The 22,620-nt window shown below is 38.8% G+C and overlaps 1 protein-coding gene across 1 annotated transcript in view; it reads right to left on the bottom strand.

The window, feature by feature from the left end:
- The window catches only part of IPO11 (importin 11), a 104,632-nt gene that overhangs the window by 56,351 nt on the left and 25,661 nt on the right, over positions 1–22,620 (bottom strand). Inside the window, 12 exon segments of the mRNA XM_086628948.1 lie at positions 25–151; positions 5,096–5,201; positions 5,855–5,902; positions 7,703–7,793; positions 8,670–8,713; positions 8,983–9,135; positions 9,674–9,866; positions 11,234–11,304; positions 13,412–13,460; positions 14,314–14,372; positions 15,314–15,446; positions 19,208–19,411. Coding sequence (XP_086485074.1) covers positions 25–151; positions 5,096–5,201; positions 5,855–5,902; positions 7,703–7,793; positions 8,670–8,713; positions 8,983–9,135; positions 9,674–9,866; positions 11,234–11,304; positions 13,412–13,460; positions 14,314–14,372; positions 15,314–15,446; positions 19,208–19,411 — 1,278 coding nt within the window.

The raw sequence follows: 22,620 nt of genomic DNA, 5'->3' as shown, positions 1-22,620 counted from the left end.
AAACCATTACTTATTTATACTTACCACTAAGTCCTGGTCTTGAAGCAAGTTACGAATTGCCTCGTATAACATAGGCCTCAAGTCTGATTTGAATTTTACAGAAATCCACTGTCCAATCAGCCAAATTACTCGTCGGCGTATTGGTTTATATCTTTACAGGTGGGGAAAAGAAATATGTACTCATTAACTCATACTTGCTGTTCTAGAATGCTTTGATGAAAAAGAAATCTAAGAATCACTACGAAAATATTTCTCCCCAAAATAATTATTAAAACATTTAGTTTCTCAAGAACAACTTCAGAACTTCAATGCAGAAATCTTTTTCAACAAAATTTGTCACTAGAAGGCTCTGGAAACACCAACTTCATCTGAAAAAAATAACTGTCAGCCTAAATGACAGAAATCTTGAAACTCTCACTGGAGATACAGTCTATTCTGCATATAGCACACCAATAAAAGAAACTAAAAATAAGTCTTACATTCATTACTGCCATCATGGCATATACTGTTTTCACTATACTTTCCAGCAATTTCCTTGACATTCCTTTTACGTTCAAAATTTTAGGTCAGATACAGTTTAAAAATCATAGAATCACAAAATGGTTTGCGCTGGAAGGGACCTTAAAGATCATCTAGTTCCAACTCCCCTGCCATGGGCAGAGACACCTGCCACTAGATCAGGTTGCTCAAAGCCTCATCCAACCTGGCCTTGAACGCTTCCATGGATGGGGCATCCACAACTTCTCTGGGCAACCTGTTCCAGTGCCCCATCACCCTCAGAGCAAAGAAAAACGCAAAGTTAAGCACTACATTACAGCAACTGCCAGAGTACTTCATGTCATCAGTCTAAAACTATTCTCAGAAAGATCTGACATTACCTGATCTTGCACCACTGTGCAACAAGGGCACGAAACAAACAGCTTGAGAGTCAATGGGAGGAAAGAAGAACCAGAACAACAATAAGCTGAATTCCCTAACATAATGATTGAGAAAAGCATTCTGTAGAGCTGCTATTTTTCTCCACTGGTTATAAAAGCTAATCAGGCAGAATAGTTCAGATTTGAATGTTTAGCTTGCAGACACATAAAGTTAGGCAAGTTGAACCCTATTCACAGAATTTTAAGTAACAAATTATTTTGCCTCATTATCCTAAATGTATTTTTCATTTCATGAACTTCCGTCTTGTAAACCATCAAGATAGCAATTTAAACTGATGTTATTAAGCCTTCTTTACATTTAATAAATGTGATTTATTAAACATTCTTATAACCATGAGATAACAAAGCCCACCTTCAGAGAACATGAAAGTTGTGAAAGTAGTGTGTTATACAGTAAGTCATTAGACTGGAATACAATGCTAATTAGGAATAACATCAGTGTTGCCTGAGATTTACTGAGCAGCAGTGAAGCACGACTTACACAAGACACTGCCCTACTAAACATATCCTTCTGTTTATTCAAGAATAATATGATTCTGCGAATAATTCAGTTCTCTGATGATGCAACTTCTTCTATTCCTACAATGCTTGTGCCTGATATACAACCTTGTAAAAATCAGAATCTTAAAAAAAAATGAGGTTTTTCTTGAGACTGGTGTTGTATGGTATTCAAACTACTATCATAATGACATGACTTAAGTACATAAACGTCAGCTGACTGCAAGAATTTTCAGCTCTGGTGGTATCTGTTGTACAATCCATACTTCCTACCTTCACCTTTATATTCTTTCTCTCTCTGTCTCCCCTTGGTAGAGAAAACATGGCATGCTGTTGGGAGTTTTCACCCCCCTTTCTTCGGAGGGGGTGGAGGTGTTTGGTTTTTGTGGGGTTTTTTTGTTGTTGTTGTTTGCTTTAAAAGGACTTCAGTTCCTAGAAATTCTTCTTCTCATAGGTGCTCATTTTTTAGGTCCTACGTTGTCCACATTCACTACTTCTCCAAAAAGCTCACCTCTTAGAACATCATTAGTTCTTATGCTAAGAGCTCACACTAAGCATAAGCAGATTCTGTAGCACAGCAGATCATATCCTCCATATCTGAACTGCCTGAAGCTGTCATTAAAGCAAACTACTAATACTGTCTCTGTTATTGCCATGGTGGTCTCCAATGATGCTGGCAGTAGAAGCAGTTCAAGCAAACAAGGTTTTCAACTTCTGGATGACTTCTACTGCAAGCTTCTGTCTCCCCAGGGAGTTCACCCTGGGATATAACAAATGGCAGCTAAACGGTTAAATTAGGTGTCTTCTCCACTCAAATAAAACTATATCAACTGTAGAAGACTTTTGTCAGTTTTCCTTTTGCTATACGAGTGGATAGCATAAAAATTGCAAAGTCAGCATGTGCTACAAATACCAAGGCAGTTTTATTCAGAGATTAGTGCTGGTGCAGCATAACAACAAATGATCCATCATATGTATCAGATATCTTATTTTTTCCTCCTCCTCTGACATTTAGCCATTAGAGTGCTTGGCCACTGGTAGACAGCAAGTGAAGTTGAGATCATGTGGGGGGAAAAAAAAGACTAAAGATAAAAATAATAAAAACATTAGGACATGCCAGGTAAACAACTGTGGCAATTATTCTGTGACTTTGAAGAAAAGTTATACATTCAAAAGTAAATAATTCATTTTTAAAATATTTATATTGTAAAAAAAAAAAGGATTTTAATATTTGTAAGTTTAGCAGGATCTTCCAGTCTACATGAAATTGAAGTGTAGTTGTAATGAAAATGTTTGTAACTGGCATCTGGAAATAAAAAAGCCTGCTAGCAACTCATTATAGAAAACCATTTACAATTTACAGTCGCTCCTAAAAGTATTAGAGAAAAATTAGTTTATGTTTCAGGTAAAAATTAAGTCTGATAAGATGAATTTGAAATGTAGAAGAAAAAAATAGTAAAGTTCTTCCCCTAAGGGAAGAGCAACAGTTTGAGGAACAGGGAGGAACAGTGTCTTCTCGTCAGTTGTAGATATGGACAGTTCGGTCTGTACTGAGATGCCAAAACCAATCCTTCAAAACACCCTATGACATCCGCTGAACGAAACAGAGGTACTCAAGTGAGGGTTATCCGAGCTGAAGGGGAGCTTGGTGAGAATGAGAACCCACAGCAGCTGGGCTATACGATAACCTTATGTAGAACCAGCATGTAATCCTTAACACTTTACAAAACAACCCAAATCCTTACCTTGACATTTTATTGCTGGCAATTAAAATTAACTGAAGAATGCTGCAGAGGGCTTGTATTCTGTGCTGGGTTTATGTGGTGGGCTTTTTGGTAGCGGGAAGAGGTGTGCCAGAGCTCAGATCACCCTGCAGCCTGTGGTGAGACAGTAGGCTGTCCTCCTGCAGCCCATGAGAGAAATAGTGGAGCAGAGATCCACGTGCAGCCCGTGGGAGAAGACCCCCATGCTGGAGCAGAGATGCCTGCGGCAAAGGAGTTTGTAGAGGACTATCTCCATAGGAAATACCATACACACTGCTGGAGACTGACAGTGGAGCAGAGATGCATCTGCAGTCCATGGAGGACTCCACGCCGGGGCAGGTGGCTGCACCTTAAGAAGCCGTGACTCCATGCTAAAAGCTGAAATTGCTGAAGCAATCTGATGGGTAAGGACTGTATCCTGTAGGAAGGACTCATGTTGGAGAAGTTCACGGAGAGCTGTCTCCTGAAGGAAGGGACCCCACAGCAGAGCAGGGGAAGAGTATAAGGAGTTGTCCCTCTTGTAAGGAAGGAGCAGCAGAAACAGAGTGAGACGAACTGACCTGCAACCTTCATTCCCTGTCCCACTGTGCTGTTGGAGAGAGAAAGTAGAGGCAGGAAAAAGGGAGGGGGTGGGGGGAAGGTGTTTTTAAGATCGGGCTTTGTTTCTCATTATCCTCTCCGAATGAACTCAAATTAAATTGTTTTGTCCCCAAGGTGAGTCTGTTTTGCCCAAGGCCGTGGTCCTGGTCAGTGGGTGATTCTTCCCTGTTCTCATCTTGACCCTCAGGCCTTTCATTACCTATTTTCTCCTCTCCACCACACCAGGGCAGAGGAGTGAGTGAAGAGCCGCTTGGTAGCTTAGGTGCCAGCTAGGCTAAATTAGGACATATTCTGGCCACATTGTGACCAGCAGGTCAAGGGAGATGACTCTGCCCCTCTATTCTGCTCTTGTGAGACCAGACCACACCTGGAGTACCACATTCAGCTCTGGAGCCCCCAACATAAGAAGGACATGGAGTTGTTGGAACAAGTCCAGAGAAGGGCTACAAAGATGATCCCAGGGCTGGAGCACCTCTGCTATGAAGACAGATTAACAGAGTTGGGGTTGTTCAGCCTGGAGAAGAGAAGGCTCCAGGGTGATCTTATAGCAGTCTTCCAGGGCCTACAGGAAAACTGGAGAGGGACTTTTTACAAGGGTGTGTAGTGATAGGACAAGGGGCGATGAAACTGAAAGAGGGGAGAGATAGATTAGAGATAAGGAAGAAATTTTTTACAATGAGGGTGGTGAAACACTGGAACAGGTTGCCCAGAGGAGCTGTGGATGCCCCATCCCCGGAAGTGTTCAAGGCCAGGTTGGATGAGGCTTTGAGCAATCTGATCTAGTGGAAGGTGTCCCTGCAGGGGCGTTAGAACTAGATGATCTTTGAGGTCCCTTCCAACTCAAACCATTCTATGATTCTATATTCAAACTAGTGGAGTAGAACGTATCACTATTTTGGCTGAGCTGCAGTTTTACAGAGATTGTTTCCACAGACTTCTGTCAGACTTTCCTGCCTGAAGGGCTCTGAAGTCTCCGGAGGCCTAAGTATTGTTCTTTATTCATCTAAAGGTAGTTGTCCTGAGAAAGTATGGTCAACAAACATATGCAAGAGGACAAGCAGTATTTTTACAGAACCCCACACAGTAATTTAAGCACAAACAGAAACTGTAAGGAAGACTGCCACTTCCATGACTATATCAGTTGTCTATATGTATCTCATACCTCTGCCCCTTTAGTGGATATGTTTAAGTATTGAGTACTTTTCAAGTCTGCAATTATTAGACATTATAGCTTACCAGATTTGTATCAACAGTTCATATTTAAATAACGAAGCCATAACAAATCAAGGTGTTTACCTGCTATGAGAAACCTGTAGTTCCGCTAACAGTTGATTTTTAAACCACTGATCAAAATCCACACTATCAAATAGTTCATAAGCAGCCAGTCCAACCGCATTATACACTGGGGAAAGACAACAGAGTTATGCTTATTGCTTGCCTCAACGTTTAATTTTTAATACTAAATAATCAGACTAATTTAAGGTAAAAAAAAATATATTCTTTAACACCTGAACAAACTAAACCAAAACTAACACATATCTTACTGGTGAAAGTTACTGTCAGACCATGGTGAAAAGAACTCTGGAGGAAATTTTAGTTAAAAAAAAATTATTACAGAAAAAAACTCAAGACTCTTGAAGATAGTTAAAAGTCACAAGAACAGTTAAGGTCCTACTCTAACATCAAGATGAAGGAACCATCAGAGATCTTAGACAATTCTTTTCTTTTGCCATAAAAATCTCATTACTTGCAAAATGGACAAAGTATCTCCATGGAAGCACTGTAACATTTATTTGCAGAAAGGAAAGAACAGGACAGTAAGGGAGATTGTATACATGCTTGTTCCACAGGAAAGCTGAAAAAGCACAGTCTTTTTACATAAGCAGTTCTAAAAGTGAAGACTGACATCGAGTACAAGGAAAAATAAGATTAAGGATCTACTTTCCAAATGTCTTAAAAATAAACCTGGCAAATTCTTCACATAATTTTTAAGAAGTCAAGCACATACACAAAAGCAGCTCTTTTACTTCAAAATTAGAGCAAAATTTGATTTACCAGCATCTTTAATCAATATAGCACTGGTGTCTTCCATGTTGGTTGATCCTACAAGACAAAAAGTTGAAATAAAAAGCATAACAAACACAAGCAATTTTGCACTTTTACCCTTTAAATAAGTATGCTGTGAATCAAGACTGCTTTGCTATTTTTGTTCTATTCAGAAGTTCATTTTTTCAGTTTCGATACTTTCTTCAGTGAATATACTAAAATCCTATATACTATATACAGGAATATACTACAAAATAATATACTAACATATTAAATCTCTGCTTTCATATTTTATTTTTGACTGACTTCTGAGACGAACACTTTTAATAGCAACATGCAAATAAGTCAGAAGCATGTACTTCAAATGAACAGACTCAAAATCTGCAAATTGCTGAAGACTGTTGACCACATGGTACTATTTACAACAGAATCCTTGACCTAGTTCCTATATACTTGATATACATGTGCACATGTACGTATAATGTGTAAATAAAAATTTTCCAAAATCTTGAGAATTAATGAATTCTTAATATCATCTAGTAACTCAACAGTAACTCTCAAATTGAAAATATCCAGAAATGGTTACTAGGGGCTTCAGAAGCAAACAAACTGTGTGTATGTACCTTTTAGCACGGAAGTATTAACTTCCATAATTCTTGGAAACAAAATAACTGTCAACTCTGTTGTAAGGAATCTTTTACCATTCCCAGTATCATAGCACAGCAAGCCATCCTGAAACTTACATACGCAAAGCATTTTATGAAGAGATTCTGCATGTGAAGTCAGTAACCATCCTCAGAAAATAAGTATTTATTTCTATTTAATAGAATGCACTGATCCATTCTGTTAAGTTCAAACATAAAATGTTGTAAGTCAGGGGAGATACAATCTGGGGAAACAACCTAAGCTGAAATGACAGGGAAAATAAAGTGGCAGCTACTATTCATAATTGTTAAGGCCACTATGAAACTCTGTCTGGGGGCAAAAAAAACCCGAATCATTCCTCAATCTCTGAAGACTTCGGTCTTCACACAGAAAAAACATTAAATTTTTAAAGCAGATTCTTCAGATTCGGAAAGTCCTCTATACTCTACAAAACAACAGCACAATCTGAACTTTTCTTTCGAAGTTTTTTTCCCCAAGATTTTTGCAGAGACATGGCAGAATTAACATAAACTGCCTTTCAACATTTGAGCAGGAAGCTCCCAGTAAAACACAACTGTGCCGGGTTTATGTGGTGGGGTTTTGGTAGCATGGGAAGGGCTGCAGAGATAGCCCCTGTAAGGAGCTGCGAGAAGCTTCCCTGGCTCCAAAACCAGTCAGACCTGTCTCTGGTCAGGTCAGACCCCTCTGCCCTCTAGCCAGGGATGAGCCAATTGGCATCTCTGCAAATGCCATACTTAAGAAGGGGACAAAGACGCTCAAACCAGGTTAGACCTGCAGTGAAGAGAAGGAGGACGCAAGGGGCATTACATCACAAAAACCCACAGAATTTATTAATTTTATTAATTTTATTAATTTTATTAATTTTATTAATTTTATTAATTTATTGTCAGCCATTCACAAGAAAGCCTTAAACCTCATGAAAGTAGAAATTCACTAATCTTTGTCAGTCATCTAAAATAGTTATGATGAAAAGGAAAGAATCCTTAGGATTTCCTCCTCCTATATACACATTGTATTTTCCTTATGGTAGGTTTAGAAATAATTTTAAAATATTAACAGGTTCTTTCAAAAATATAGAGTGAATGCACTATATAAAAATTGGATACCGCAAGGTAAATTGTTTAACAGTTGACAAAAACAAATATAAAGAATTCTACGTTTCACAGTTCCTTTATTTTTTAAAGAACTTACCTTGTAGACTGTGAACCATTTCTAAAAGCACAGGGGTAAGAGTCTGATTATATTCATGGAAAATATCAATAAAAAGAACTTCTGTGCATGGCTGAAAAAATTAAAAGGATCTGGTTTAGAAACTATTGAAATATAGGCAAAGTACATTTTATGCTAAAATTTTTAAGTGCTGAATAGCTCATACCAAAGGTCATTTAAAATGTAATACACTGTAGCGAAACTAGTACTATATGAAATATCACTCTTTAGTATGCTTAACTCCAGCAAGATTTTGATGGCTGTGTCTGTATCAGCTGTTTCTGCAGTAGAACAATGGATCTGTGAGATGAAACAGCTGGTGTAGAGGAGCCAGCGACCACCCTGTAGGTATGTCACGGGGTTTTTTTTGGATTATCTCTCATCAAGTCATCTGAACTGCATACCTATTTGCACTTGGAACACACTAGATACATGGAGCCAGGTTTTTCAGTTTTAAAATGAAAGTAACTCAGTTTTGAGATCTCTCTACAAAGCAAATCACAGCACCAATCATTGGGAGCTTCACAACAACAGCATATTTTTGATCAGAACAGAAACATTAATATAAATGTACCTGAAGCTTTCTTCACTCATCATGTCTACTAACAAAGTCATAAGTGATAATATCAGTTACCAGTTTAAAGAAGAGATGACTTCTGCTGGGTTTAATAACCATCAGATACTACACAATACAAATGCTGTAGCAAACTCCTTTTACCTCCCTCCTAGAACATGAAGTACACACTTTCCAGTGTTACTTCAGCATGTTTGAACATTGATAAATGAACAAAGGTAAGTAATACTAATTGTAATAAAATTTCTTTAACTAAAGATTTTTTTGAAAAGCATGAGCTTATCTTCTAGCAAATATCATCTCTCTTGGTTACAAGACTATCAAGAAATGCATCCAGAAATGCTGAATGGTTTTCTTTCAAATTGAAACACTTACTCTGAGACTGTACTTCCAAGAATCTCCTCCTGTCTCTTCTACAGCTATTATTTCACATAAAAAAAGGAAAAATAATCATTTCAACTACGGTTCAAATAAAGTTTAGTATTTAGATAACTGAATACCATAGACTACTGAGAAATCTCTTGTCAGAAAAACAACCCCTAGAAGGAACATTTATCCAGGTGACAAGACAGCAAAAAAAAATACCCTGCCAATATAGCAGTACGCAATTTGTAGAGGTGATGTGGATATGAAACTCCTATACCAATATCTAAATAAACTGCAACCAACTATACAACATGTCTCTTACTGAAGCCTTCTGGGTCCTCTTCCCACATTGTTAATTCTTCCTTTGTCAGCAGGAAATAGTGAGTGACTAATCTCCTACATATTTCCATTAGTGTCGGATATGTGAAAAAGGCTGTCTTTATCTTATGTGCTTCAAGAGTTTCAGGACTGCTATCTGAAATAAAACACAGCAAATTCCAAATTGCAGTGAAGTGGCTTAATGATCAAATAGTAGTCTAGTAAAACTAGAAAAAATAGTTAGATAAGAAATTCTTATCCTCAGAGAAAATTTAAAAAAAAACAAAACAGAGCACTGGTATTATTTAATTACAGTAAACACCCCATTTTATCAAACATTCCTCAAGGGAAAGATGCATCAAACCATTTGATGAAAATAAACCAAAATTCCATACCTCAATTCTTTTTAAAATCAGTTAAATAAAACCTAAAACAATCAACAAAGATATTCATGCTCCTTGGGGATTTAAAATTACTTTAGCAAGTCAATGTCTATCTATATATAAAAAAATATTTTAACCAATAAAATAATAATTATCAATATAGAATCAGAAGCATATACTACTAACTATTAAAGCATTAAGTCTTTCAAAAGAACGTCTTAAATCTTCCAAAAGAATGTTTTACTGTCGGGAAAAACTAGCAAAATTTTCTCAAGATATAAAAAAAATGCTTTTAGTAAATAGCAGCAGTACCTTCAATATTCTTGGATGGCTTGTAAGCATAATTTTTTACAATCATCTTAATGAGATTCATGCACTGTACAATAAACCGCTCAAATACAATTCCTTCACCGGCCTCTGTGAAAACGTAGCTTACAGCAAACTCCAATGACCTCTGAATCAAAGGGGTGAATGAAAAAGGATGTTGATCCAGGAAGTCCAAAAGCTAAAAATAAAGGAAGCAGAAGAGCAAGAAAGAAATCAAATGACTCCTTGTGCAAGTCTTATTAAACACTTTCATAACCTTGTTATCAAAAACAAGTGTCTATTTATACAAAATTATAGAAAAGAAAACTGAACACATACAGGAAACCAGAAAGAGATCAGTATCAATGGTTAAAGTAGTATTATTTTGTCCTGAAATTCTTGAGTCATGTTCAAAATTACCTTTTTTTAAGGAACAATACCCATTTTCAACTAGATCAGCTTGCTAGTAACACAGCACATAAAACGTATTAGCCACACTTAAAACCCCAAACATTTTAGCAGATAACCGATCCCTATTAGAATTATGGTAAGTAAAAGAGGCATGGGGGAAATAACTTTTTATTCTTTTTTTCTCCTCTTCCACTGCAGTACAAGCACTTCCTTCCTCAGCTTAGCTTTTCAAACTAGTGGTCTAAAACGCACTGGTCAATTCCTTTAATCCCTCTGCTACTGGAAAAACGCATCTGAATTTCCACAGGTGGTATATGTTATCTATTAATAAAGTGTATTTTCTCTTCAGGTCTATGAAAATAGATGCACATGCTTCACATACTTCGCTTGTTAGTTCCAAGTAAGAACTACTACGACAAAGATTAAGAATGTTGGGTCAGAGCACCTTCAGTTCAATTCTTGTGAAGCTGGCAGGTGGCCCTTAGTTCGGATAATTCAGCTGAATATTTAAATAAGATCCATGGCTCCAAAATAGAATCTGAAAACAATGGGAACTCTGTAGGTTTTATATTTTTTAAAAATGGAGCAAGTGACAAGGCAAAAATTACCTTCTGACAATATATGCAATTAATGGTTGTATAGAATTAGATGGCAACTCCAAATGTATTATACAACACAAGTCACAGAAGGTAAGAGCGTTTTGTAAATTTTCCTTCAATAAACTAAAAGTGGCCATTTATTCAACAGAACTAATAGGCTCTTAGAAATAGCAATCTAAATAATATAAACGACAGGATGAAAAGTTTGTATCATCTTTATCCATCAATGCTAATACCAATGTTTTAGCAAATCTTCCAGAATTCTTTTTTGAGCAAAATTCTAGCTAAATAATTTATTTATTGAAAGCATTTAATTTTGTTTGCGCTAAGGAAACGTATTCTTCATGGCAACTTATGTCAGCATGAGTAAACATACACCCTTTTCTTTAAAAAAATTCAAAAAGATATTTCATAACGAAGAAGTTTTAAGTTGCAGTGGCCTCCATTTCTTTGTAAGATCTGAAACCTATTGGCTTTAAGGAACACACATACCTGAACAGGGACTGCTCCTCCAGAACAGTAAACTATTCAGTAACTGAATGGAGAATTTACTTACCACTTTAGTGAACAGAATAATAGTCTTTTCTAGGCGATCTCTGCATATGCTTTCTGGTCTTATACTTCTACCTGGTAAATTAGATATTTAACAACTATCATTTTTTCAGACTTTCCTTTTCATTCTGGATAGCTAAATTTTCAAAAATGAACACTGGAGAACAATTTCGTTTATCTGTAGTTCAGGGATTATGGAAGCCAGAAAAAGGTTCTATGGCAGAATAAATTTGAAGTTAAATTCAAAGTAATGAGTACTGGGGGGAAAAAAATTCTTTAACGTTTCTCTCAGCTGCAGTGAAATTCACTGTAACTGATTAGAACAGAATAATCAGGACATCATTACAGACAACTCAATGATAAAAGATAGTTAAAATAATGGAAGCAAATGCTAGCACAGACAAGAAGTAAAAAAAGCACTGAAAAGATGACAATGCCCTTTTATTAAAACTATGGTATATCCTTACTGCATAATAGTATATGCTTTTCTAGAAACTCCACCTTAAAAAATAATTGATTATGGACACTGGAAAACATTCTGAATTTACAAAAGCTAGACAGAGCCTTTTTTATAACAAAAGACATAAGGAAAAAGAGCCATAATGAAGGCATATAGGCAGAAAATCATGATATAAATGTAAATACTAATCTTGTAAGGTAGTCGTGCCTGCTTTTACGAAACAACTTACTGATTAGAAAAGTGGAAATGGGAAGATTCAGCTCAGTTTTTATCTTAGGACATTCAAACCCCACAGTCCTCATATTCTAGAGGACTACGACAATGACCAAGCTTTGGGAAGAGATGGTTTTCAATTCAGTCTGTAAAACCTACGAAACTATCTTGCCAAAAATGGAAGACGGGCCAAAAAGAGCATGACTATAGTATAGTAGAAGGGGAAAACAGTTGCATGTAAAGAAGCCTGCATTTTAGAAGAGGAAAAAAAAGGTATTTTATTTTGGCATTGAACATAGTGGTAGTTTCCATCTTTCCCAGAAACAAGGCTCAGAGATCATAGAATCATAGAATGGTTAGGGTTGGAAGGGACCTCAAAGATCATCTAGTTCCAACCACCCTGCCATGGGCAGGGAAACCCTCCACGGGCAGGGAAACCCTCCACTACACCAAGTTGCCCAAAGTCTCATCCAACCTGGCCTTGAACACTTCCAGGGATGGGGCATCCACAACTTCTCTGGGCAACCTGTTCCATTGCCTCACCATCCTCACAGTGAAAAATTTCTTCCTTATATCAAATCAAAATCTGCCCTCTTTCAGTTTAAATCCATTGCCCCTTGTCCTATCACTACATGCCCTTGTAAAAAGTGCCTCTCCAGCTTTCCTGTAGGCCCCCTTTAAGTACTGGAAGGCTGCTATAAGATCACCTCGGAGCCTTCTCTTCTTGATCAGATCAGCCTCTCTCATCTAAGCACAGGCTCCTAGTCAAGTAAGTACCTTCAATTACTTAAAAAAAATTCTTTCTACTCAGTTTAGCTATCTATCGTCAGAAAAAGTGTTACTGAATCCTAAAAGGACGACCTGACAGGCTTCTAATGACTGAACGGCTTACACCAGGTCTAGTACAAACTTTGCTTCACAGAAGAAAAAAAAAAGAGGAGTGAGTTCAGACACAACACTGCCAAAGATCTCGTGTCAGGTAACTTCCCTGTAAAAGCACTAACACCTGCCAACTACGCCTACATTTCCGTTGACTGTGTTAACCTGTAGTTGCCTGTCTCAGACTACTACTCTGCCAGTTATAAAATACATATAGCCAAATGTGGTCTTTATTTCCTATTTGACACCTATCAAAACGCAGGGTAAACTCCAAGAAAAACGTGAAACCCTCCCAAACAAGAAAACTCAAGATGATCTGGGTTTTAGCAGCATCTACATATTTGAATACAGATATTTTGTCAATCCATGTCTTACAATTATTATTTTTTTAATTGGTATTATCATATCAAGTATCACTTCGTGTGATTTTAGTCTCTTGATATAAAAGGAAGTTTTTACTAAAGTCTTTTCAGACAGTTTCAGCAGCATTTACATTAATAGCTTTGCATTTATAAAAAAATACCTCACACCTAAATGATTAATGATGATGCACTAAACAGTATTATGTTTTCATCCAGCTTTTAATATTTAACAACCGATAATAATAAAAAAAAATATTCAGATACTTACTACACTCCAGAAACTGTTTTAGCCGTTCAAACGCTGCATTCAGAAAACTCTGAAAAATATAAAAGTATGTATCTTTTAAGAATGAAGCTTATTTTGTATTATGAGAAGAAAGTTGAGTCAAATTGAAGTCAGTTCAGATGTGTTACTAGCTCAGACATTACCTTATCATTTTTAACTGAACTAGTTGATGATCTTGCACAAGTACTTTCCTCATGAAACAAATAATTATCTGATTAGCAGACTGCACAGATGATCCAAACCAACTTCATTAGTACCACACAAACAGCATGGCATCTCTAACAGAAGGAAGTATAGGTAAATATAGACATATGCTTTACAATCTGCTTATCCAGTTCTTTCCTACTCCCAGCTTTCTAGTTTAAGATGTAGGTCATAAGAACCCAATTCCTCCAGCAAAGCAGGCAGTGCATGGGGTTAAGGGTGATGCTTGGGTTTCTTTCTTCTCTTTTTCTCTCCCATTCCTCAGCAGATGGGCTGCGTACCACAGGCTTTCACCTCAATCAGACAAATTCTATCAACAGAATTTGATAGGACAAATATGCGATTACATTCATAACTAAATGAAAACATCCTGTTCAAATGATGGGCGAGAGTATATATAAGACATCTTCCAGTAGGCAACGGGAGTATCACTATCATGTGACATGTAAACTGGAAGGGGTACTTTTTTTTTAAAAACCATTATGCCACTGGCGTCACAATGTTTAGGATCTATCCAGTTCTCACCTGATGGGAGGACAACTTTCAGAGCATGTCACTTGATCTTCCCTTACATAACACAAACCTTTGCTGTTCAACGATTATTAAACATAGCTATAACAACACCTGAAGTCATCACAAAAGATTTCTAAGCTAGAACTAGAAACAGATATGTCACTTACCATCACCTCTACACTCCAATGCGGTTCAACAAACCCATGGACTGTCAACTTACGAAGCACTAGAGGAAAAAAAGGTACTTGTGTATTTCTCAGCCCTTGTTTCAACAGATTTCAGAACATAATTACAATTACAGTTGCTGTGCCTTTCTTCCAATTCTCCTTATCAAAAAATACATTTAATTTTAGGCCTTTGGATGCTTCAACCATACCTAACATGAATCTCATCTTGTTGAAATTACTTTAAAATTTGTGTAAAGTGATGAAGAGAACACCAAGAATCACTGAATTATCAACAAAAATTCTGCAAAACCTGTAAGTATTCCATCTCTGAAAGGTTCTGCAGCAGGAAAAGGGCCAAGTACAGTCAACTAGGGCCCATAAGCCATCTTATGAATTTTCTCAGGTTTACCACTGCCAATAACCCAGAGAAGCCACATACTGCACCTTCTCAAACAAGTCAAGAACTGGTATCATCTACATTGCAAACACCACACACAAACATCTTGATTCTTCAAAGTGGCAAAGTACAGTAATGATATGTATTCATCCCACCGATACGTACTTGAGCATCAGCCTAAAATCTAAATTGATTACTAAGGCCACCTCTTTGCTGAGCATGAGATGGACTTAACGTAACAAAATTCATGGCTTGGCTTCCTCAGTTAAGTGCCTAAAGACAGACAGATGCAAGTCTAAATTACAATACACATAAAGCATCCTGTTATGCCCTCCACTTGCCTACCTCCTACACTTTGAGTTCTTACAACATGCATATCAGAATAGTACATACGGAGAAACTAGCACACCTTGTCTCCCTTCCATTTGAACAATCCTCCTTCTGCGTTGCTAAAGGTACAGGTAAAATAAACCAACATTACTGGTTTTCTCAGTGGACATGGCTTTGTTAGTGAATGCTAACTCTTGACCAGAGAAGCCTTAATGATTCACTGTGAAGAAACTTATTTAATTCCTTGTATTTAACATGATTCTACATTATTACCTTTCAATGACAACAAGGTTCTTTCTAATGAATTCGCAGCAGCAGCTTCATCTCCCGTATAAATTTGCTGCAGGAACGTATCGGTATGATGATTCCACAAGGAACAGGCAAAGCTATAAATACCTGACGCAAGCTGCAAAAACGAAGAAATACCAACAATGTATTTGTTTTCCTGCATTTAGCTATAGCATAATAAATTCCTGTACTTTAAAGACCAGTTCAGAATGTTCAGTTATTTAGTCCATCTTCCGGTCTGTCATAGGTCACAATGTTTCACTTGCTTCTTTGTTGTACCAAGTTGTACTGATCCAAAGATGTTTTTCAGAAAAATATGTTGTCTCGATTTGAAGATGCTATAATATACTCACTTGCTTCCCTGACTACTTGGTCTACAACTCTACCACTTTAAAGACAACTATGCAGGCCTCCTTTCTTACTTGATTTTCATTAAATACAGCCACAGGTTTATAACGCAGCAAGAGGCTTCAAAAACCTACCATCTCTCCTCACCACCTCCTCTCCCACAAAACAAACTGCTTGTCTTACGGCATAGTTAGTATCTGAATCAGCTTACTCTAGGACACAGTCAGCAGTTACACGCCTATCTCTAATAAAAATAGTATTGAACAACACCTACACTGAAACTTTATTTTCTTGATAGCTGCAAACTGACTTTTTTCCTCAAATTATTTAACATATTGAATGACAAATAGTTTCTAATCAGCTAGCACTTAACAAATCTCACTTAGTTCACATTACAGTTTCCAAACAGTACCTGATGAAAGATAGCTAAAGTATAAACAGAAGATAAAGAATTTCTCATTCAGTTGTGGCAGTACTTGACAGCTACACAGCTAAGGAAGAAAGTGCCCTAAGTCCGCTACACATAATATCAATGGAATCTGAAGCACATACAACCTGTTTACCTGGTTCCTTCGACTGACTAAAGGTGAGACAGTGGAAACCCTTGATAATTATTCCATGATGTGTTCACGGAGTTGCAAAAACACATCATTGAATAAATATCAACTTTTTCAACCTACTCACGTTTTAGGGGCTGACTTTGGGTATTGAAGGCAGTATTCCTTTTAAATAGAATACACTAACCATAATAGTAAAGAGTAACAACTCAGATGAGGATTAAAAGAAAAAAACAACACAAAAACAAAAAACCTGAACAATTCAAAGCAGCAATAATAGTCCTAACAGTAGAATATACTCTGGATAAACCCATTTGTTTGTCATCAGATCACTGTACCTTCATGCTAAAAAATTTAAAAACAATAATGGCTTTATTAAAAATTGGGGGAACAGAACCACAAATAGAATCATAGAATCGTTAGGGCTGGAAGGGACCTTCAAAGGTCATCTAGTCCAACCCCCCTGCAACAAACAAGGATATCTCCAACTAGATCAGGTTGCTCAGGGCCTCGTCCAACCTGGCCTTGAACGTCTCCAGGGATGGAGCATCCACCACCTCTCTGGGCAACCTGTTCCAGTGTTCTACAACTCTCATGGTAAAAAAATTTTTTCCTAATATCCAACCTGAATCTACCTCCCTCTATTTTAAAACCATTACCCCTTGTCCTATCACAACAGGCCCTCCTGAACAGCCTCTCCCCATCTTTCTTGTAGGCCCCCTTGAGGTACTGGAAGACCGCTATAAGGTCACCCCGGAGCCTCCTCTTCTCCAGGCTGAACAGCCCCAACTCTTTCAGCCTGTAAATAAACGTACTATCTATTAAGAGGACCCACCATAGTCTTACATTTCAATTATTTGAACTAGCAATTACGATTTGTATTAAAGACTAAGTCTTTAATACAAGTGGGGCTAGGCTGCCTTAAGTTCCTCTAGTCAGTAAAACAGGCAATACGTGTTTGTGGTGGTAAAAAGATACTCAAACTAAAGAATAAATATGAAACACCTTCAAAAATGAAAGCTCTTCATGATGAACAGTAACAGTAAAAGCAAAGACAGCAGACATATTTCAATGTCGGATTTCATAGGCTATCAACAATCATCAGGATTCCTGTTCAGGATTCCTATTTATGACTATATTTCAAAGATTCAGCAATCTCCAAAAGCAGGAAGGAAATCAGAACAATCATGAAAACACTCACTGAAGTTCAACAAAGACACTAAACTGAATGGTGTGTATCCATTAGCAGAGAAGGCACCCAAGTACCTTCTTGCACTTCATGGTAAAAAAAACTTGGAAACTTTTTCTTTCTGCAAAGAAGAGCAGTTCTAGTTTAAGATAGAAGTTGTGCAGAACTTCACAGTTTCAGGAAAAAGACATTATGTGGATAAACTTTAAAAACAGAACAGCATTCTTTCAGAACCAGAATGAAGAAGCAACAGGAAGACTCAAAAGCTTAATGTCAAATAAATTAGGGAAAAAACCTGTAACCGATATTTTCACTGATTTTGCAGTGCCTGTATCAACCTCATGAAGTTCAACAAGGCCAAGTGCAAGGTCCTGCACGTGGGTCTGGGCAATCCCAAGCACAAGTACAGGCTGGGTGGAGAACAGATTGAGAGCAGCCCTGAGGAAAAGGACTTGGGAGTGCTGGTGGATGAGAAGCTCAATATGAGCTGGTAACGTGCGCTTGCAGCCCAGAAAGCCAACCGTGTCCTGGGCTGCATCCAAAGAAGCGTGGCCAGCAGGTCGAGGGAGGTGATTCTGCCCCTCTGCTCTGCTCTTGTCAGACCCCACCTGGAATACTGCGTTCAGCTCTGGGGCCCCCAACACAAGAAGGACATGGAGCTCTTGGTCATGCCCAGAAGAGGCCCACAAAGATGATGAGAGGGCTGAGCACCTCTCCTATGAAGACAGGCTGAAAGAGCTTGGGTTATTCAGCCCAGAGAAGACAAGGCTCCATGGTGATCTTCTACCAGCCTTCCAGTACCTAATGGGGGCCTACAAAGAAGCTGGAGAGGGACTTTTATCTGTAAGCATGACCTTGTAATCTTCAAGTATTGCAACACGTGAAAAATTTATCAAGTGTTTCCAAACCTGTACTAAAAAAAAACGTATTGAAATTATAACTAGTTACCTGAAAGCATCAAGAAAGTTTGTCTACATAGATGAATAAGTAAAGTTTAAGAAACATTAAGTCTTCATTATCTGTGCTATAATCCTTCCTTTAAAATGAAGTAATAAAATCAAATTTTGAAAATTCAAAAGCAACCTGTTCAGAAAAGATGTTTAACTCATTAAATTCAGTTAACTGTACTACATCATCGCCTAACTCTATTGGCAATGATGGATTGGAGATGCAATAGTCTACAGCCAAAGGAAAATCTCTCTTCTAATCAGTGGATTCTTACAATGGAGAATGTAAACTGCATGAGATAGGATTAGGCATTTGCATTCACATCTTGCCTTTTAATTGACCTGAAGAAAGAAGTTCATCTGGAAAAACCTCAAACACATTCCCACTGACGAGAAAACCCAAAAATACTGTGGTATGGAAACCTAAAAACAAGTAGGTTTTTTAAAGACTATATTGAATAATGAATCCAGAGCACACTTCCAAAAACACTGCAAATTCATATAGAACAAGATCTGCCGTATGGCATAATAACACAAAGCTGATATGAAGGTATTGTTCTGTAGATGAAGCTCCTCTGCTTCTTAATACAAGTTATCATAGCAACACTCAACCTGCATGCAAAATTAATAAAGATTTCAAAAACATTTCACCTGGAAACTGACTTCCAGTTATTTCATACTGCACAAATACCCACCAAAGTAAGGGCATTTCTGTTTCAAAGGCAGACATTAAAGTCAACACATCAGCCATTAATGCACTATCACCTAACCACAAGTAGCGGCGAGCACGTGAAATACATGGTTTGCATCCTCTACAATATTGCATCGCATTACTTACATCATAAAAAAGTTTCCTATCCGCAGCAAGTCGTTTCGATGCCAGGGTCTTTGTAACATGATAAAAGGTAAGTAGTGCTCTGTGTTGTCGCAGGTCATCCTGGACTTTCACAGATTCTAGAAGAGTTGGTATAAGTTCTGGCCATTGCCTTGGGCAGTCCACCCTGGCAACTTTAGCAATGAGTACAGAGATCTGAGTTGCTATCTGCAAAACAAAACAAAACAAAACACAGATGCCACAAACTTAAAGACCATTTATAAAATGTACAATGCAGAAATTAACAGCCAAATAAAACTGAAATTCAAAAAGACTAGTATGGATTGCTAGACTTGTGTGGTTTTTCTCAAACTATTTTGAAGTTTGCTGAATTCAAATAAACATGGAGAAAAAAAATGCCTCCTATTTCATGTTTATAGTAAACATCTACATGAAATGCTAAGCTGGCTACCATGTTTAAATTTTACATAAAGACTACTGAATTTATTTGTTCTAGAAATTACACAAATGAAGAAACAAACATTTAGGAACCACTTTTTACTCTAAGTGATCTTTTCTATTGCTTTCCATAAACAAACATAGACTGCTGCATACATATTAGCCTTTTTTCTGCTATATCTGAGTTTTAAACTTTACACAGAGACGATCCCTCCCCATAGGCATATGTGCCTGTAAGCCGCAGTCCCATCCCAGTGGCTGACTTGCTCCAGATCCCCACACCATGGGCCAGAGGCACCTGCACCACCCCCACCATCTGACTTTGGTTTCAGGCATCAAATCCCACTCATGTCAGTGTCCTGGTTTAGTCTAGCCAGCAGTTAATTTACCACACAGCAGCTCGCTCACTCGTCCCCCTCGGTGGGGTGGAGAGAAGAAAAATGTAACAAAAGGACTGAGGGTTGGAATAAGAAAGGTGAGGGCTCACCCATCAACCACAGCCCCAGGCAAAACAGCTTGGGGACAAATCAATTTAATTAGTTAACAGTTACTTCAGAGAGGATAACAAGAAACAAAGCCAGATCTCAAAAACGCCGTCACTCCACCCCCACCTTCCTTCCCAGCTCTACTTCTTCCCCCAGAGGCCTAGGAGGACAAAGAACAGGGGACTTGCAGGTCAGTTCATCACACTTTGTTTCTGCCACTCCTTTCTTAAAGGTGGTGGTCTCCTTATACTCTTTTCCCCTGTTCCAGTGGATCCCCTCCTCATGGGACAGTCCACAGACTTCTCTATTAATAGTGAGTCCTTCTCGGAGGATGCAATCCTTATCCATCAGATTGCTCCAGTCCAGGCTGCTTCCCCACAGAGTCACAGCTTCTTAGGGAGCTGCCACCCGCTCTGGCATGGGGTCCTCCATGGGCTGCAGATGCCTCTCCGCCTTGTTGTCAGTCTCCAGCCACTCATGGAGACCATTCTCTATAACCTCCTTCCTTCAGGCACAGACATCTCTGCTCTGGGATGCGTCTCTCCACGGGCTGCGAGCAGGTCTCTGCCCCACCGAGTCTGTCCTGGCTGCAGCGGGCCGCAGCTGCCTCACCATGGGCTGCATGGCAATTCCGGCTCCAGTGCACCAACTCCCGCTTCGCCTACACTGACCTGGTGTCGGTGTGGCCGTTTCTCAGATCTCAGTCCTCTCTCCACCGCAGCCGTGCTGGGTCCGACGAACCTCTGCAGTCCCAGCAGGACAAACTCCACCCAGCAGCACCCCGGGAGTGGGGCGCTTCGCAGCTCTCCCAGCCACGCCGCTGCGGCCATCTCCAGCTGGGCAGCAGCAGCCCAGCGTGGGCAGCCGCCCGCCCGGCACTCTGGGACAAGCCCCCCGCCTGCCTCCTCTCTTCAGTGCAGGTCCTGCCTCAGTTCAGGCTCCTTTGTCCCCGACTTAAACATGGCTTTAGCAGAGGTGCTGACTGGCTCAGCCCCGGCCGGAGGGGATGGAGAGGATCTGACCCGGCCAGAGGCGGTCTGACTGGGTTTGGAGCTGACAAAGCCCCTTACGGGGCCGTTTCCACAGCCCCTCCCCGTGCTGCCAAACCCCACCACGTTGGCCCAGCACAGCCAGACTGCCAGCAGCCAGCACCTCGTCCTGGAAGCACGCACACATGACAAACAGTGAGATTACATGGAAAGACGGCGGAGGGATTCAGTCAGAAAACATGACATACTAATGGTGATCAGGCACAGGGTTTGTTCAGAGACGGTACTGATCAGGACCGGCCATGTTTACGCATGACTGGCTCTTTTTATACCCTCCTTCTGTCTATTCCCACTTGCTGCTCCTCAGCTCCCTTCCTCTAAACTTTCCTTAATAAACTTTGTATAGTCCCACAAAAACTTCCAAAAACTTCATGTTCTTGCTTCTCCGTTCTTATTCCATTTGCATTGAAAAGGTCCTTGATTGGACAACCTTAATAAAGCCAATGCTCTCACCTTCAACATACTCTTAAAACTACCACCACACTTCCACCCTAGGGAAGAAGTCGCCTTCTTATGCTATCAAAAGGAATCCAAGCAACTTACAGGCATAAGAGGGAATAGCCATGCCTCCTTTTACTGCTTCCTTAGTTGTTTCATCTGACATCTGACCACTCCACAAAACTTGCTAAAACATTCATTCCTACCCACTTGCTTAGGAAGAACAATCGCCTCAGAAAATTGACATCAAGGTTCACAAGGAAGAACTGGAAATATGTATTTTCAGATCAAGAGATATTGATTGGCAGGAGGGAGCAAATAAACTCTTCTCCACATGTGATACAAGAAGCAGCCTCTCCAGGGATGCTAAGAGTACTTCTTCCTTGAGGAGTGTCTTTTTAAGTGAAAAAAAATCTGTTGTCATACATTTCAAGGAGCATTTTTTTCCTCTGTTCCCTCCATTTGGTAAATATCTTCAGAGGGCATTGAAATTATGCTCCCAACATACGGAACGTTCTGTTTTTCTTCTCCCCCTCCCCTGGAAGTCAGCTTGTATCATTACATCTCAATACTATGTTTAATTCTCACATTTTTGGTTTGTTTTTTTTTTTTTTTTCCTTTTTGTATATGCAAGGATCATAATTTTTCTACAGAAAGCAAAAATAGATAGCAACTGTGTTACAAAGTATTGCAACTGGAAAAGAGCACTAATCAGGAACACAAGCTATCAAAATTCAGGCGTAACAAGCAGACTGGGGACTAAATGAAAGGTGCCTCTGAAAGGAAAAAATATACCTACAACAGTGAGTGCAGAAAAGGGAAGAAAGAAGGGGAGATGGACTCTAACATAATTCAGTATCACAACAATTGTTTGGGCAATCATTTAGTAGCAGGCTGCTGGCATAAAACAAAACAAAATCCTCCATACCTTGAAAAACTATATCCCAAAAATATCTAAGGACAGACAGCAAAATACATAAAGCCACTAATTCTTTAAAGTGTCAAT

This window comes from Tauraco erythrolophus, chromosome Z (genome assembly GCF_009769465.1).
Source record: "Tauraco erythrolophus isolate bTauEry1 chromosome Z, bTauEry1.pri, whole genome shotgun sequence".
Classification (NCBI taxonomy): domain Eukaryota; kingdom Metazoa; phylum Chordata; class Aves; order Musophagiformes; family Musophagidae; genus Tauraco; species Tauraco erythrolophus.
This window is presented reverse-complemented; position numbering and strand designations above follow the sequence as displayed.